Genomic DNA, 15,044 nt, shown 5'->3' on the forward strand with positions numbered 1-15,044 from the left:
CAGCTGTGCACTGTTTTCTGTGTCTGTCTTTATCAATACTTTGTCTTGTGTGTGTGTTTGTGTGTCAGTCTTGTGAGTACATTATACACAGTCCAGTACATAGTACACAGTCAGTGCACCCAAGCAGCACACATACAGAGTAATATTGCATATACCCACACAGTAGAATATTTTTAAAATATATATTTTACTTTTTGGGGGAAAAACACAAATTTTAAATGGGGCTAGCACAAATCTCCCTGAATATGCCTGCCTGAAATTTGGCAGGGGTAATCCCCTCTGTAGGGGCTATCACGCATCTACATTTCATGCACCTATGTGAAAAAAATCAAAATGTTATGGCCATTTTGGTTTTCCAATGCAAGCCAAGGGAAGTCCCAAAGATGTGTTATTTTCCAGATAACTGTCCAGATCTGGGGGTCGGGCCAGGTCTGGATTGTCCTGGGTTGGGGCTGATCTGAATCAGGCCCTGAACAGGGTTGGGAGCATGCACAGCCCTAGTTTCTACACAGACACAAGCATGTTCACTTGGATCTTGCACAGAAGGTGCCCCCTCCCTCGACACATCTGGATGCGTCTCACCTCAGGCTCTGGGCGCTGCGGCTGTCCACAGATTCCCTGGAGAGGCTTCCTGCCAGGCTGGTGCCTGCTGGAGAGGACCATCCTGATGTCAAGCCCAGCCACGATTTGATGCTTCCTTCAGGCTCCATGTTTAAGCTCCAAGTTGACCCCAGACTCAGCTGACTGTCACTGTCAGTGGAAGAACAGAGAAGTGGTCCCCTCACATTTTGCTCCAATGGCTCATCCTCACCCCAGAAGAGTTGATCCACACATGCTGCAAAGCCACATGCAGCAGAACTGTGCTGTTCCTCTTATGATTCTTAATAACCGTAACCATAAATTCCACAGGGGTAGCAGCAAAGACCAACAAAGATACTCTTGTGGCACCTTAAAGACTAGCCCATTTTTATTAGGGGATATGTTTTTGTGGACAAGAACCTAGTCCGTCAGAGGCAGTCACCTAAAGGACAATGCCTGCACATCAGGGCCGGCTCTGCTATGAGACAGAGTGAGGCAACTGCCCTAGGAGACAAGCGCTGAGTGGCAGGGACAGGTAGTGTCCTGTTGCCACCACTGAAGGAAGACTCAGTCCCCAGCGTGGCCGGCTTCTGCACACAGAATTGGAAGGAGATGCCTCTTGCCCTCAGGCAGATAACTTGCTGCAAGCTGGTCCTAATACAGAGCTTCTCAAGCTGTGGTCCATGGACTACTGATGGTGGCTCACACGCTCTATGCAGGTGCTCCACAGAAAGGCTGCGCAACAATCAAGGAGATCCTGGCACTGAGGCCATTTTAAGCGAGGGCGGATTATCAAAGAGGGCCGCAATGCTTTGGCCTAGTGCCACTGACTTCTGTAATACTGTGTTGGTTTTTTACAAGGATGCTGGCGCAAAAGGAAATAAATGTTATTAACGTAGGAGCTATGTGCTCTGATCTGTAGAACAAAAGGAAGCGTTTACTGAGTGGTCTTGCTGAGACCCAGAGCAATTCTCAAGGGGTTTGCAGGAAAAAGAATTTTGAGAGTCACTGGTTTAATAGGCATAAAAGGAAAATGGGGCGGGAAGGGAAGAGGGAAACAAGCACACTGAGGCATCACTTCTTCTTCAGGCATGCTTTATGATCAGGTGGAATAGCCACAGAGGGAATCCATTCTGGGACAGGAAAAGCCAAAAGCCAAAAGCACTGGCAGCTGGTCTTAGCCAAGCAATGGTCGACGTGCCACTTCGGTTGCAATCCAATACACACTTACCTGGGAGCAAGTCTCATTGAACCCAATGGAGCTCACTTCTGAGTAGACATGTATTGGATTGCACTGTTAGTCTCACTCCTCCCTCAGCCGGAACCGAGCAGAACAAATTAAGCACCTAATGTGCACCTTGTAATAACTATAAGGGAGGAGGCCAAACTACTCTGACAGCCGTATAGCAGCTCACCCTAAGAAAACACAAATATAAAGTATGCTTGCAGAGAATTCATGCTGTAATATGTGTAACAAAAAATGCAGTGAGGACTTTAGCTAAATATACACAGAACATAAAACATGCAAACCATAATGCTGGAGACCCAGAGGGTAGCATAGTGGCCTTGGATTGTTGAGACCTGGGTTCTGATCCCCACTTGGCCAGGTGATGGGCGTGTAGACCGCAAGGTGTTTTGCCTGCCTGGTGCGAAGGTTGCGGATATCGCCCGTCGTTTAGATAGTTTGGTAGACAGTGCTGGGAAGAAGTCAGTGGTCGTGGTGCACGTTGGCACCAACGACATGGGGAAATGCAGCCGTGAGGTCCTGGAAGCAAAATTTAGGTTGCTAGGTAGGATGCTGAAAGCCAGGACCTCCAAGGTGGCTTTCTCTGAAATGCTACCAGTTCCACGCGCAGGACCAGCCAGACAGGCACAGCTTCGCAGTCTCAATGCGTGGATGAGACGATGGTGTCGGGTGGAAGGGTTCGGATTTGTTAGGCACTGGGGAACATTTTGGGACAAGCCGGGCCTGTACAAAAGGGACGGGCTCCACTTGAACCAGAATGGAACCAGACTGCTGGCACTTAAAATTAAAAAGGTGGCAGAGCAGCTTTTAAACTGACTGAGGGGGGAAACCCGACAGGAGCTGAGAAAGGTCCGGTTCGGAATAAACCTCCCCCCTGGGATAAAAACCAAAGAAATGATGAAATTTTAAAAGGGGTAGGCCTAGAAGTAGGCATTGTGAGAGCAGGGGCACAGGATATAAATTCAGAAGAGCAAAATTACCACAGGCCTAACCACAAGTGCCAAAGACACTTGAAGAGAGACACTGCTTACAAGTGCCTGTACGCTAATGCTAGGAGCCTCCGAACCAAGATGGGAGAACTGGAGTGCTTGGTCTTAGAGAAGAGCATTGATATAGTGAGCGTAACCGAGACCTGGTGGAATGGAGAAAACCAGTGGGATACAGTTATCCCTGGATATAAACTATATCGGAAGGACAGGGAAGGACGTATTGGTGGCGGAGTCGCTCTATACATGAAAGAAGGCACTGAATCCAGCAAGCTCGAAACCCCAAAAGAGGCAGACTCCTCCACAGAATCGTTGTGGGTGGTGATACCATGCCCCAGGAGGGACTTAATACTGGGAACGATCTATCGTCCCCCTGATCAAAATGCTCAGGGAGACCTTGAGATGAGATATGAAATTGAGGAAGCATCCAAACTAGGAAATGTGGTAGTAATGGGTGACTTCAACTACCCGGACATAGACTGGCCGCATATGTGTTCCAGTCATGACAAAGAAGCAAAGTTTCTAGATATTCTAAATGACTATTCCCTAGACCAGTTGGTCATGGAACCGACCAGAGGGACGGCAACCCTGGACTTAATCCTCAGTGGGGACCGGGACCTGGTGCGAGATGTAAGTGTTGTTGAACCGATTGGGAGCAGTGACCACAGTGCTATTAAATTAAACATACATGTAACTGGCCAATTGCCAAGAAAATCCAAAATGGTCACATTTGACTTCAAAAGAGGAAACTTCACAAAAATGAGGGGATTGGTAAAAAGAAACCTGAAAAACAAAGTCCAGAGGGTCACATCACTCGAAAATGCTTGGAAGTTGTTTAAAAACACTATATTAGAAGCTCAACTGGAGTGCATACCGCAGATCAGAAAAGGTACCGCCAGGGCCAAGAAGATGCCAGCATGGTTAACGAGCAAAGTCAAGGAAGCTCTTAGAGGCAAAAAGTCTTCCTTCAGAAAATGGAAGTCTTGTCCGAATGAAGAAAATAAAAAAGAACACAAACTCTGGCAAAAGAAATGCAAGAAGACAATAAGGGATGCTAAAAAAGAATTTGAGGAGCACATTGCTAAGAACATAAAAACCAACAACAAAAAATTCTATAAATACATTCAAAGCAGGAGACCATCTAGGGAGACAATTGGACCCTTGGATGATAAGGGAGTCAAAGGTGTACTAAAGAACGATAAGGAGATTGCAGAGAAGCTAAATGAATTCTTTGCATCTGTCTTCACAGTGGAAGATATAGGGCAGATCCCTGAACCTGAACTAACATTTGCAGGAAGGGATTCTGAGGAACTGAGACAAATAGTGGTAACGAGAGAGGAAGTTCTAGGCTTAATGGACAATATAAAAACTGACAAATCACCGGGCCCAGATGGCATCCACCCGAGAGTTCTCAAATGTGAAATTGCTGATCTGCTAACTAAAATATGTAACTTGTCCCTTGGGTCCTCCTCCGTGCCTGAGGACTGGAAAGTGGCAAATGTAACGCCAATCTTCAAAAAGGGATCCAGAGGGGATCCCGGAAATTACAGGCCAGTTAGCTTAACTTCTGTCCCTGGAAAACTGGTAGAAAGTATTATTAAAGCTAGATTAACTAAGCACATAGAAGAACAAGCCTTGCTGAAGCAGAGCCAGCATGGCTTCTGCAAGGGAAAGTCCTGTCTCAGTAACCTATTAGAATTCTTTGAGAGTGTCAACAAGCATATAGATAGAGGTGATCCAGTGGACATAGTGTACTTAGACTTTCAAAAAGCGTTTGACAAGGTACCTCACCAAAGGCTTCTGAGGAAGCTTAGCAGTCATGGAATAAGAGGAGAGGTCCTCTTGTGGATAAGGAATTGGTTAAGAAGCAGAAAGCAGAGAGTAGGAATAAACGGACAGTTCTCCCAATGGAGGGCTGTAGAAAGTGGAGTCCCTCAAGGATCGGTATTGGGACCTGTACTTTTCAACTTGTTCATTAATGACCTAGAATTAGGAGTGAGCAGTGAGGTGGCCAAGTTTGCTGACGACACTAAACTGTTCAGGGTTGTTAAAACAAAAAGGGATTGCGAAGAGCTCCAAAAAGACCTCTCCAAACTGAGGGAATGGGCGGAAAAATGGCAAATGCAATTCAATATAAACAAGTGTAAAATTATGCATATTGGAGCAAAAAATCTGAATTTCACATATACGCTCATGGGGTCTGAACTGGCGGTGACCGACCAGGAGAGAGACCTCGGGGTTGTAGTGGACAGCACGATGAAAATGTCGACCCAGTGTGCGGCAGCTGTGAAAAAGGCAAATTCCATGCTAGCAATAATTAGGAAAGGTATTGAAAATAAAACAGCCGATATCATAATGCCGTTGTATAAATCTATGGTGCGGCCGCATTTGGAATACTGTGTACAGTTCTGGTCGCCTCATCTCAAAAAGGATATTCTAGAGTTGGAAAAGGTTCAGAAGAGGGCAACCAGAATGATCAAGGGGATGGAGCGACTCCCTTACGAGGAAAGGTTGCAGCATTTGGGGCTTTTTAGTTTAGAGAAAAGGCGGGTCAGAGGAGACATGATAGAAGTGTATAAAATTATGCATGGCATTGAGAAAGTGGATAGAGAAAAGTTCTTCTCCCTCTCTCATAATACTAGAACTCGTGGACATTCAAAGAAGCTGAATGTTGGAAGATTCAGGACAAACAAAAGGAAGTACTTCTTTACTCAGCGCATAGTTAAACTATGGAATTTGCTCCCACAAGATGCAGTAATGGCCACCAGCTTGGATGGCTTTAAAAGAAGATTAGACAAATTTATGGAGGACAGGGCTATCAATGGCTACTAGCCATGATGGCTGTGCTCTGCCAGCCTAGTCAGAGGCAGCATGCTTCTGAAAACCAGTTGCCGGAAGCCTCAGGAGGGGCGAGTGTTCTTGCACTCGGGTCCTGCTTGCGGGCTTCCCCCAGGCACCTGGTTGGCCGCTGTGAGAACAGGATGCTGGACTAGATGGGCCACTGGCCTGATCCAGCAGGCTCTTATGTTCTTATGTTCTTATGTTCACTAGATGACCTTGGGCCAGCCTAAGTACCTTACAGGGATGTTGTGAGGATAAAATGGGCAGGGAGAGAGTCATGTACATCAGACTTTGCCAACCTGATGCCCTCCAGACTCTTTGGACTACAATTCCCATCAGCCCCAGCCAGCATGGGTGTGCAACACCCTGAGCTACTTGGAGGAAGGATGAGATTATATAAATGAAATGAAAGATCATAATGAATGTACTTGGAAAGAGCAGAAGAATCAAGATTAAAAAAAAGCTGTAAATATTTATATCCACAGTCACTACAATTATGCACACTCAATTCTTGTACTTTATATTCTTTGCAAGTGCATTTGCTTCGGACATTTATGATCATGTATAATATATTCAGGACAGGTACAGTCTTTTATTGATTTCTCCCCCCTTATGTTATTATTTTATTTATTAATTTATAGAAATATTTCTGTACCTCCATATCATAAAAGATCAAGGTGGTGGTGTACAACATTAAAACACAAAACTCCATTAAAAATAAAAAATAAAGACAATCGTTAAGGTAACTAGCTAATCAAAAGCGCAAATGAAACCGCTGCAAAGGCTTGCTAGCATGGAAAAGAGTCCTCAAGAGATGCCTGGAAGTCAAAAGCGAGGACTGTTGTTACATACACACTCTTGGGTTTTGCTAGCTTGCCTGGGCTGGTTGCTGGGAGGGACATGTCTGAATGCTTTCTAACCCCCTCCCTGCATGGACGGCCCTAGGGGACCAAGGAGAGGAGATCTCGAATCAGGTTCTCTGGACCAGCCTAGGCAGGCTGTGGCCCGACTCTGCAGGCACATCACATCCTGGCTTCTTAACAAAGCACAGTTTGGGTACAACAACAAAATACAGCTTGTTAAAAGCCAGAAATCGAAGCTTTAAATCTCCTTCCTTCAAGTGCCAAGTGGAGACATTATGTCTGAACCAAACCTAAGGCTGAGGGTGTTTTTACAGTGGTTTTTGCACCAATCTGTTTGTGCTGTGAATGTATAACCAGCATTGACTGGAGTATGGAAAAGGGCTGTAGCTCAGTGAGAGAGCACCTGTTCTGCATGCAGAAGGTCGCTGGTTCAATCCCCAGCATCTCCTGCCTGCAAACCTGGACAGCTGCTGCCAGTCAGAATAGGCAAGACTGAGCTAGATGGACAAATGGCCAGACTTGGTATAAAGCAGCTGCTTCTGTTGAATGCTCAATTGCACCTCAGACAGACACCTTTGCTTTCTTTTCCGCATGGACAATTCTCAGCTGTTCACGTAAATATGTCAAGAGATGCTCAAAGGCATTTTAAGCCGCGAAACTGCTGAAGAGGTTTGCAGCAACCGGCCTCCTCTAATGTCTTGGCACGTCTGCACTGGCTTCCTATTTGCTTCCGGGTGAGATTCAAGGTGCTGGTTCTTACCTATAAAGCCTTACACGGCGTGGGACCTCAATACCTTGTGGAACGCCTCTCTCGATACGAACCTACCCGTTCACTTCGTTCAGAATCTAAGGCCCTCCTCCGGGTACCAACCCATCGGGAAGCCCGGAGGGTGGTTACGAGATCTAGGGCCTTTTCTGTGGTGGCCCCTGAGTTGTGGAACAGCCTCCCCGAAGAGGTACGCCTGGCGCCTACACTTCCATCTTTTCGGCGCCAGGCAAAGACCTTTTTATGCTCCCAGGCATTTTAATTTTCTTAACCATTTTAATCTTTTAATCCGTATTTTTTAATTTTTGTCGCATTGTGTTTTTGTAGTGTTTTTTTGTTGTTTGTTTGTATATGTTTTTATGATTTTTATTATGATATATTGTATTTTATCTTGTTTGTTCACCGCCCTGAGAGCTATTCTGCTAAGGGCGGTATATAAATTGAAATAATAAATAAATAAATAAATAAATAAATAATGAACTCCTGAGGTGGGCACCTCCTCCCTGTCCATGACCCAGCAACAAGCTTTAAGGAATCTACTTCCTTTAAACTAGGAGTGAGCAGCAGATAGAGCAGGATCTACTAGCAGATTTCTGGGTGATCTGCAGGTAGCAAGAGTTTCTGGATCCCAATTGTTTAACAATAATGATAACTAAAAGGCTTTCTGAAAGGAAGAAAACTGGGGAGGGGGTGCAGGAACCTCTCTATGCCTGCCTGGACCTTGAGATCAGGCGGGGACACCCTCTTAATGGGTCTTATATATTGCACCCTGCTCTGGAATTGCTTTAATGCAAAGAGGCTAAAAGCTGCCTAAATAAATAAACCTGGATTGTTCTGTGTGTGAGAAGACTGTGAAGTAAGGCTGCAAACACACTAGCCACACCTGGAGGGGGGAATGGGTTGATCTGCCGTTCAGTTGTGAAATCTCTTTGAAGCTGAATTAAAAAAACAAACAAACCTCAAGATGATCCCATCAGGTTTCACAGGAAAAAGGGGCGGGGTTTGACTAGGGCGGTGTGCCCCCATTTTCAGAAGAGAGAGGAACTGGCAGAACCGGAAGTGGGTTTCTATCCTCAGTTATGGTATGGAAAACAGACTCCTGGGCTGAGCTTCTGCTGAAAGACACCCTGTCCCTTAATTTCAAGGCTGTACCCCAAACATGCTTACCAGGGATGCTTTTCTGAGTAAATGTGCATAGGATGGCCACTATTTTGCACCTGGCTCCAGAAAATGGACCTCGGTTGTCTCATAAAAAAAATAAAGTAGGTCCTAGAAACCTGAAGGCTGCCTCACTTCTGCCCTGAACTATTCAGCCAAATAGAAAATACCATATATTTTCAGGGGTCGGAGGTGGGTAGAGAATGGAGAAGCTGTCAGTATCTATTGTGGTTAAGAGGCATAGCATTTGGGAAGATCAATGTGGACTCCGGACACGTAAAAGGGAATATGTTCAAAAAATCTATTGGAAACAAATTGAAGAACATGTTTGGTTCCCCCACACACACAAAATGCATTGGCTACCGTTCAGCAAGCAAGCTTTCCACAGTTGTTAATCAATGAGTTTTATTATCTAATCATCACATGCAAGCTTGAATCAGGCAACTCCCCTTAGGGGTCACTTACACATCTCCCTTTGAGCTGAGTGATTCTTGAGCAGTCTGGACACTGTAAGGAAGAGGGAGGGAAAACAGGAATTGACTGTTATTCCCGATGATGGGTATACTGTCATTACTAAGAAAAACACCAGGGAAAATTAGAAAATCTATCTTTGTCAGAGGAGCCCATAACCGTAGCCTTGAACTGCCGTCAGGTGGAAGAAAGCCAGCCCGTCCGCAATAGACTCCCTGGAAACGAAAGCGAAGGTTAAATGTTTCCCACACCTCTCCACCTTCAGAAGAGTAAATATTCAGAATTATCTTTCTTTAAGGAAATTATGGGAGCACAGAACCTTACTATTTTTGAAAGAACCCTAAAGAGAAGTCCATATTATCATTTTCTTATTTAGGAAAATCTTATTGTGAAGAGAAGGATCCTTGTAATATCTTTACATATATTTGTTTTTAAAATGCACTCCTAATTTGTGGTGACTGAAGTTAATACACATGACAACCTTAGGCTCATTACTTTCAGTGGATCTATTCTGAGTAGGACTTTGTTGATGACACCCCACAACTAAGGATGGATGAATCTCTCAGTCTCATTTCTCATGTTTCCAGTCTTAAGTCAGTTTGCCACATTTACACACCAGTTTGCAATATTTAAAAAAAAATTCCCATGAAAATTTGTCAGCATTTTAGGGCACATTTCTCCTAATATACACATTTTGCAAGCAAAATGGAAATGGACTGCCTTGAAGTCGATTCCAACTTATGGCGACCTTATGATTAGGGTTTTCATGGTAAGTGGTATTCAGAGGGGGTTTACCATTGCCTCCCTCTGAGGCTGAGAGGCAGTGACTGGCCCAAGGTCACTCAGTGAGCTTCATGGCTGTGTGGGGATTCGAACCCTGGTCTCCCAGGTCATAGTCCAGCACCTTAACCACTACACCACACTGGTTCTCACATTTTGCAAGCAATTTCCCCTAATATAATGCATGTTTGTATGTTACTTTCACTAATATATGCATTTTCATCCACATTTCCTCAATATATTGTTGCGCACGTCCTGGTTTCCGGGCGGTATGAGACATTCAGGGGTTCGAGCACTTTCCCAGGGTTTGGCTTCCTTGGAATAGAGGTCAGCAGAGACTTTACCCATATATACAACCTGAGCATAAGATGGAAGGGCTCAGAGCATTAACACTCCCACAGATCCTGCTTCCCCATTAGGCTTCCAGGAAGGCACTCCAAAGCCATGACCCTGGATTCGGCACAGAGAACAAGCTCCCAGCTCCACATAGACTAGCTAAAAGCACACAGGCTACCTCTCAGTCCTAGCACTGAGGGACCTCACCCATGTGTGGGAGAAAAGCCTTCCGCCATCTTGGAAGAACATCATTGGTCCTTTGTTCCTATGACAACGCATCTGTTCTTGACTAAGCTTTTAGACGTGTTGACTGGGGAATTGACAGACTTGGCTTAGCTTAACAAAGAAACTGGCTGGACCGGCTCAGTGGTTCCTTTGCTAAAAATTCTATCTCTTACAGAGGCAGAACTGCAGGCTTGGGGGGCATCCACAGACCTCACCCATATCACCACCCCCAGTTCTACATAAGAATATGCATTTCTCTATATATGTCTGGCTAGAGAACTGCACCACAAGATTTGGAGAAGTGTGAATTTCAAAGGATAGTTGCATTTCAACAGGAGAATTGCTTCCCGAGATGCACCTTTGTTAACACCAGGGGACGGTGGAAAGGTATTCACAGAGGACAAGCAAACATGGAAGACGGACAGAGGGTGCTGTAACCCCACCAACACGTGGAAGAATTGGGACAGCACAGAACGTTCCAGGTTGTGCTTGGAGGAAGACTCAGAGTCCCTCTTTGGAGCTGTCCACACAGGGTAAGAGGTGCCCAGTTTGAGCAAAGGAATTTGTGGGGTGTTCTTGGGGGGAGGGAAAAAAGTTTGGCTGCTCATATTGTAACTGTGCCCTGCTCTCCTATTTGCATCAACTTCTATGCCAGCCTTTTTATTCACTTTATTTGAAAGAAAGGAAAAGATCAAATTGACGATGAGAGAGAAGGAAAAATCATTATCAAATGGGTGTGAGGGAAAAACACACAAAACAAAACATTTTACTGGAAAACACTTTCTCTTTCAAAGCCTAGTGGCTCGAAATCTGTGCCAAGGCACCAGTTTTTGAATAGAAGTCCCATTAATTATGGCAGCTGCAAGCCAAATGTTCACTTCAGCATGGTGAAAGTGCCCCTCCACCTGTGAATTCTGATCGAAACCCTTCCCACTCAGCTTACTGGCAAAGGAGAGCTCTGACTAGGCTTGGCTATAGGCTCGTGTTTGCAATGGAGTCGAGATCTGCTCTAGCCTCTTAGGGTTTGCAAGGCTGGCTTTAATGTGTTTGCTCTTGCAGAGTGTTTTGCTTTCACTAGGAAGGCTGGGCTCCTTAGTAGCTTACTTTAATAGCAATCAGCAGGAAGCTTCAGTGAATGAGACATTAATCAGGGCCAGAAGATAGTCTAACCCATCACTGGAGCTCTATTTGCTTGTTTTGCATCAGCAGCAACCATGTAATCGCCCCTCCCCAAATCCACACGCACGGACGCACAAACTCTTTACATGGTGCAGGAGCGTAGTGGCAAATTCAGAAGTGCAGGGTCCTTTCATGTTAATCACAGCTATGCCCCCTCCCCATTTTCTTTTGCCGTGGGCTTGAGAATGAGATTTTTGATAATGCCTAGGAACCGCTCGAGGAGGGTGTTAGTCACTGAGAAGAGTCTTCTCAGTGTTTGACTCACCTCCTTTCAGTCTGACTGGCTCCAATCCACAGGAAAGGAGAAGGAAGCATGTTAGAAGACTCTTCTCAGTGGCTAACACACTCTCCTTTCATGCTGATTGGCATGTGGCTGGAGACATAGGGACCCTGCTGGGACCAGGCACCCAAAAATGTAAAGGTTCTAAGTCCCCTCAACACCTTGCACAACTGCACTGCTGGTAGAACTCTAACTTGTCAAGTGATGGAGAGGACAGAGATCAAGTGCCCCATTCCCCTCAAACTACAGAAAGGCACATGATGCCCCCCCCAAAAAAAATCCAGGGGGAACTGGGGCAGGAACTCTCTTCTGACTACGCAGTTGACTGGGGGGGGGACAGGCATCCATCCAACTCCCCTCCTCCTCCTCCATGTTTTCACACTGCTGAATGCATGGAGTCTTCACCCAGCACATAAATGATGGAATTCGCAACCACGGAATGTAGTGCTGGGCACCAACTTAGGGGGCTTTAAAAGTGGATTAGATAAATTCATGGAGGGGTATAAGGCTCTCAGTGGCTACTAGGCACGATGGATGTGCTCTGCCTCCACTAACGGCATGCCTCTGAATACCAGCTCCTGGGAGTTACAAGTGGGAGAGGGCTATCTGTGCTCGTTTCATGTCTGTGGGTTTCTAGGTGTCCACTGTGAGAACAGGGCACAGGACGAGAGAGGCTTTTGCGCTGATCCAGCTGCAAGGCCCTTCCAACGCTCTAGCCTTGCCTAAAGAAAGGGCCCTGGCACATGTCGGCTCATGGATGTCCCAGCATGGCCATTCATTTTGCAGCAGGAGGCATCCTATTGAATCTGCCACCGCAGCAAGTGCCTTATCTGGAGTCTGCTAGCAGAAGAGACGCATGTTCTGAAGCCATCAGGGTGACAGATTGCAGCTCAGAAGACCCCAAGACTGATTAACTTTAAAGAGCTGGGTGCAGATTTCTGATAAAGGGGTGTGTGTGAGAGAGAGACTGAAGGGCCTTTTGCAATTTGACTTAGATTGTTGAGGGCAATTCCAATAGAAGCTCCCGTTCAGAAAGAGGGGTCTCTCTGTGTGGACAAAACAGCGAAGCAGCAAGAAATCTGGGCCAATTTCTAAAAAGAGCTTCCTGGCAGCTAGTACCCTCCCCTTAAGGGCCCGCCTCCTAAACCCTGGCACGTGGGGAGCAGGTCACAAGTATTCAGCAACAAAGAAAATGCATACTGCGCATGCTGAGAGGTATGTGAAGTAACAGCTGCCATTGACATTTTCAAGTAGGAGTCCAGCGCTTATTATTTTATTTTTTTTGCATGTTAGATCTTTTCACACACTGTGGGTTTTCCCACAATCCAGTGGTTCTATGGTGAATAAAGATGGAGTCATTAGGGTGCCTTGCTAGATAAAACACCAAAGGTCGACCTAGTCCAACATTTTCTGATGTATTTCAGAAGCAGTGTGCAGAAGGATCATTGACCCATGTTTCCTGTTCTTAAAATCAATGCATCTTTTTGACCTGAAAAGCTAAAGTATCATTATGGAGCAACTGTGTTGGTCCATAATGAAAAACAGCAAAATCCAGAGTTGGCCACTTCCAAGATTTTTTTTTTAACTTGGTAGTACTAGTCTTCCAAGAAACCTTTTAAGTAGATACCTTTATTCAGGTCTGCATCTGTAGTTGGAACTGTTTTTAAGGTGTTTTTCTTGTTTTCATTACTTGTGGTTTGCTACACTAGGCTCCTTTTAGGAGGAAGGGCAGGATATAAATTTAATAAATGAATGAATGAATGAATAATGCAGGAGATTTCTTGTAGGCTTAAAATGGCTTGATATGACAAACTGTATGTTACTGTGATGACGCTTTGGGCTGTTGTGCAATAAACAATGTCAACTTGACTTGCTGTCCAGGATGCTGTTCGAACAGCAGCCAGGTTGGTGACTCTGGAATGTTCAAGCAAGCATGACACGGACAGGGGGGTAAAGTCATCCCATAGTGTCAGTCAGAGGTAGATTCTCTCTAGATAGGGAAGTTTAATTTAATTAGCCATTGAACAGTTCTACCTAAGGGTGGATGGCAAATCTGTCAATTTTGCTTCCTCTTAGCTTCTCATTTTTCAAAATCTTGAGTTTACTTTGACACATTTTTGCATGTTTGCTTTTTTTTAAAGCCTCAAAGTTTGACAGCATTTTAATGTGCATTTCTCCCAATATAAATTTTTTTGCAAGCAATTTTGCCTAATATAATGCATTTTTCTATGTTATTCTCACTAATATATGCATTTTTATACACATTACTTGGTTGGGAAACTGCACTGCAAAATCTGAAGGTGTGAATTTTGAAGGATGGCTGCATTTTGGTTCATATATTGTTTTAGGAAGTGTAAATAAGGGAGGTTCACCTTAAAATGCAAACTATCCTCCATGAAGTTCTCTAACCCTGTCTTTACAACCACCTGAGCCAGAGACTGCCAAGACATCTTGTGACAATTAATTCCGTAGACTATCTTAGGCAGATGGGCAAAAGGGACTCTGTGACCTTCAGGGCAGGAGTTACTTAAGGCTGGTCACTGCAGGCTGCACATGTCACAGCCCCTGCTGGTGCATCGTTTCCATGTGCACATGAGAACCCTGTGGGGCTACCCAGAGAGGCCAAGACATTCTGGCCTCTTTTGTTTTGTTTGCTTTTTAAAAGGCACTTTCGTTGCTTTCAGCTCCTGGAATCGGTTTCCTTTTGACCAACTCAGCAGGTTCCTTTGCTAAAAACTGCATCTCTACAGAGGCAGAATTGCAGGCTTGGAGGCAATCCACAGACATCATCTGAGAGTCAGACAGTGCCAACAAAGGTCAGGTCCCACCCACTAGGAGGAAATGTGAAAATGCATTGGGAAAATTGAGGCGTTTGGTTCCAGTTTGGTTCTGCTCAGCCTCCCACTGTGAATCGGTCATTCTTCTGCAAAGGAAGACCAAGACATGAGGTTGCCACAAAGACAACAGGATTTCAGCAGACACTCTGAGCTGTTCTGGCTTTTTACAAATCTGGAGGGGAAGCCTCTCCACAACCGAGTTAAATCAAGCAGTGGGGAAGGTCTCAAAATCATGAGGTCAAAGAGGTGGGGACTTAAAAGGCTATGAAAGGTCACTCACTTTAGAAGATGGCAGCTATACGTATGTGTATATGTGTATTAGGGATGTGGTAGAGTATTCACAAAATCGGATTCAGTATTGAACTCTGGGATAATCTGCAAGTTCGTCTCATCGTCAAGAATTACATAAACATTTACATGATTATGATTATGATCTGCTGCTGCTGTATACATTATATAAATATGCAGCAGCATAAGGAATAACGGAGAAAATTATA

At 45.0% G+C, this 15,044-nt stretch overlaps 1 protein-coding gene across 4 annotated transcripts in view; it reads right to left on the reverse strand.

Moving 5' to 3' along the window:
* MYO18B (myosin XVIIIB) overlaps positions 1-15,044 on the reverse strand; it is a 238,848-nt gene that overhangs the window by 34,170 nt on the left and 189,634 nt on the right. For 3 of the 4 annotated variants that reach the window (XM_061603517.1, XM_061603518.1, XM_061603516.1), the window contains 2 exons: positions 8,905-8,946; positions 583-750 (listed from right to left, as the gene is read on the reverse strand). In XM_061603517.1, coding sequence (XP_061459501.1) covers positions 583-750; positions 8,905-8,946 — 210 coding nt within the window. Of the gene's footprint in view, positions 1-582; positions 751-8,904; positions 8,947-9,014; positions 9,126-15,044 lie in introns of those variants that run through there. The other variant, XM_061603519.1, reaches the window with a different exon arrangement.

The sequence above is a fragment of the Rhineura floridana genome, chromosome 19 (assembly GCF_030035675.1).
Source record: "Rhineura floridana isolate rRhiFlo1 chromosome 19, rRhiFlo1.hap2, whole genome shotgun sequence".
Classification (NCBI taxonomy): domain Eukaryota; kingdom Metazoa; phylum Chordata; class Lepidosauria; order Squamata; family Rhineuridae; genus Rhineura; species Rhineura floridana.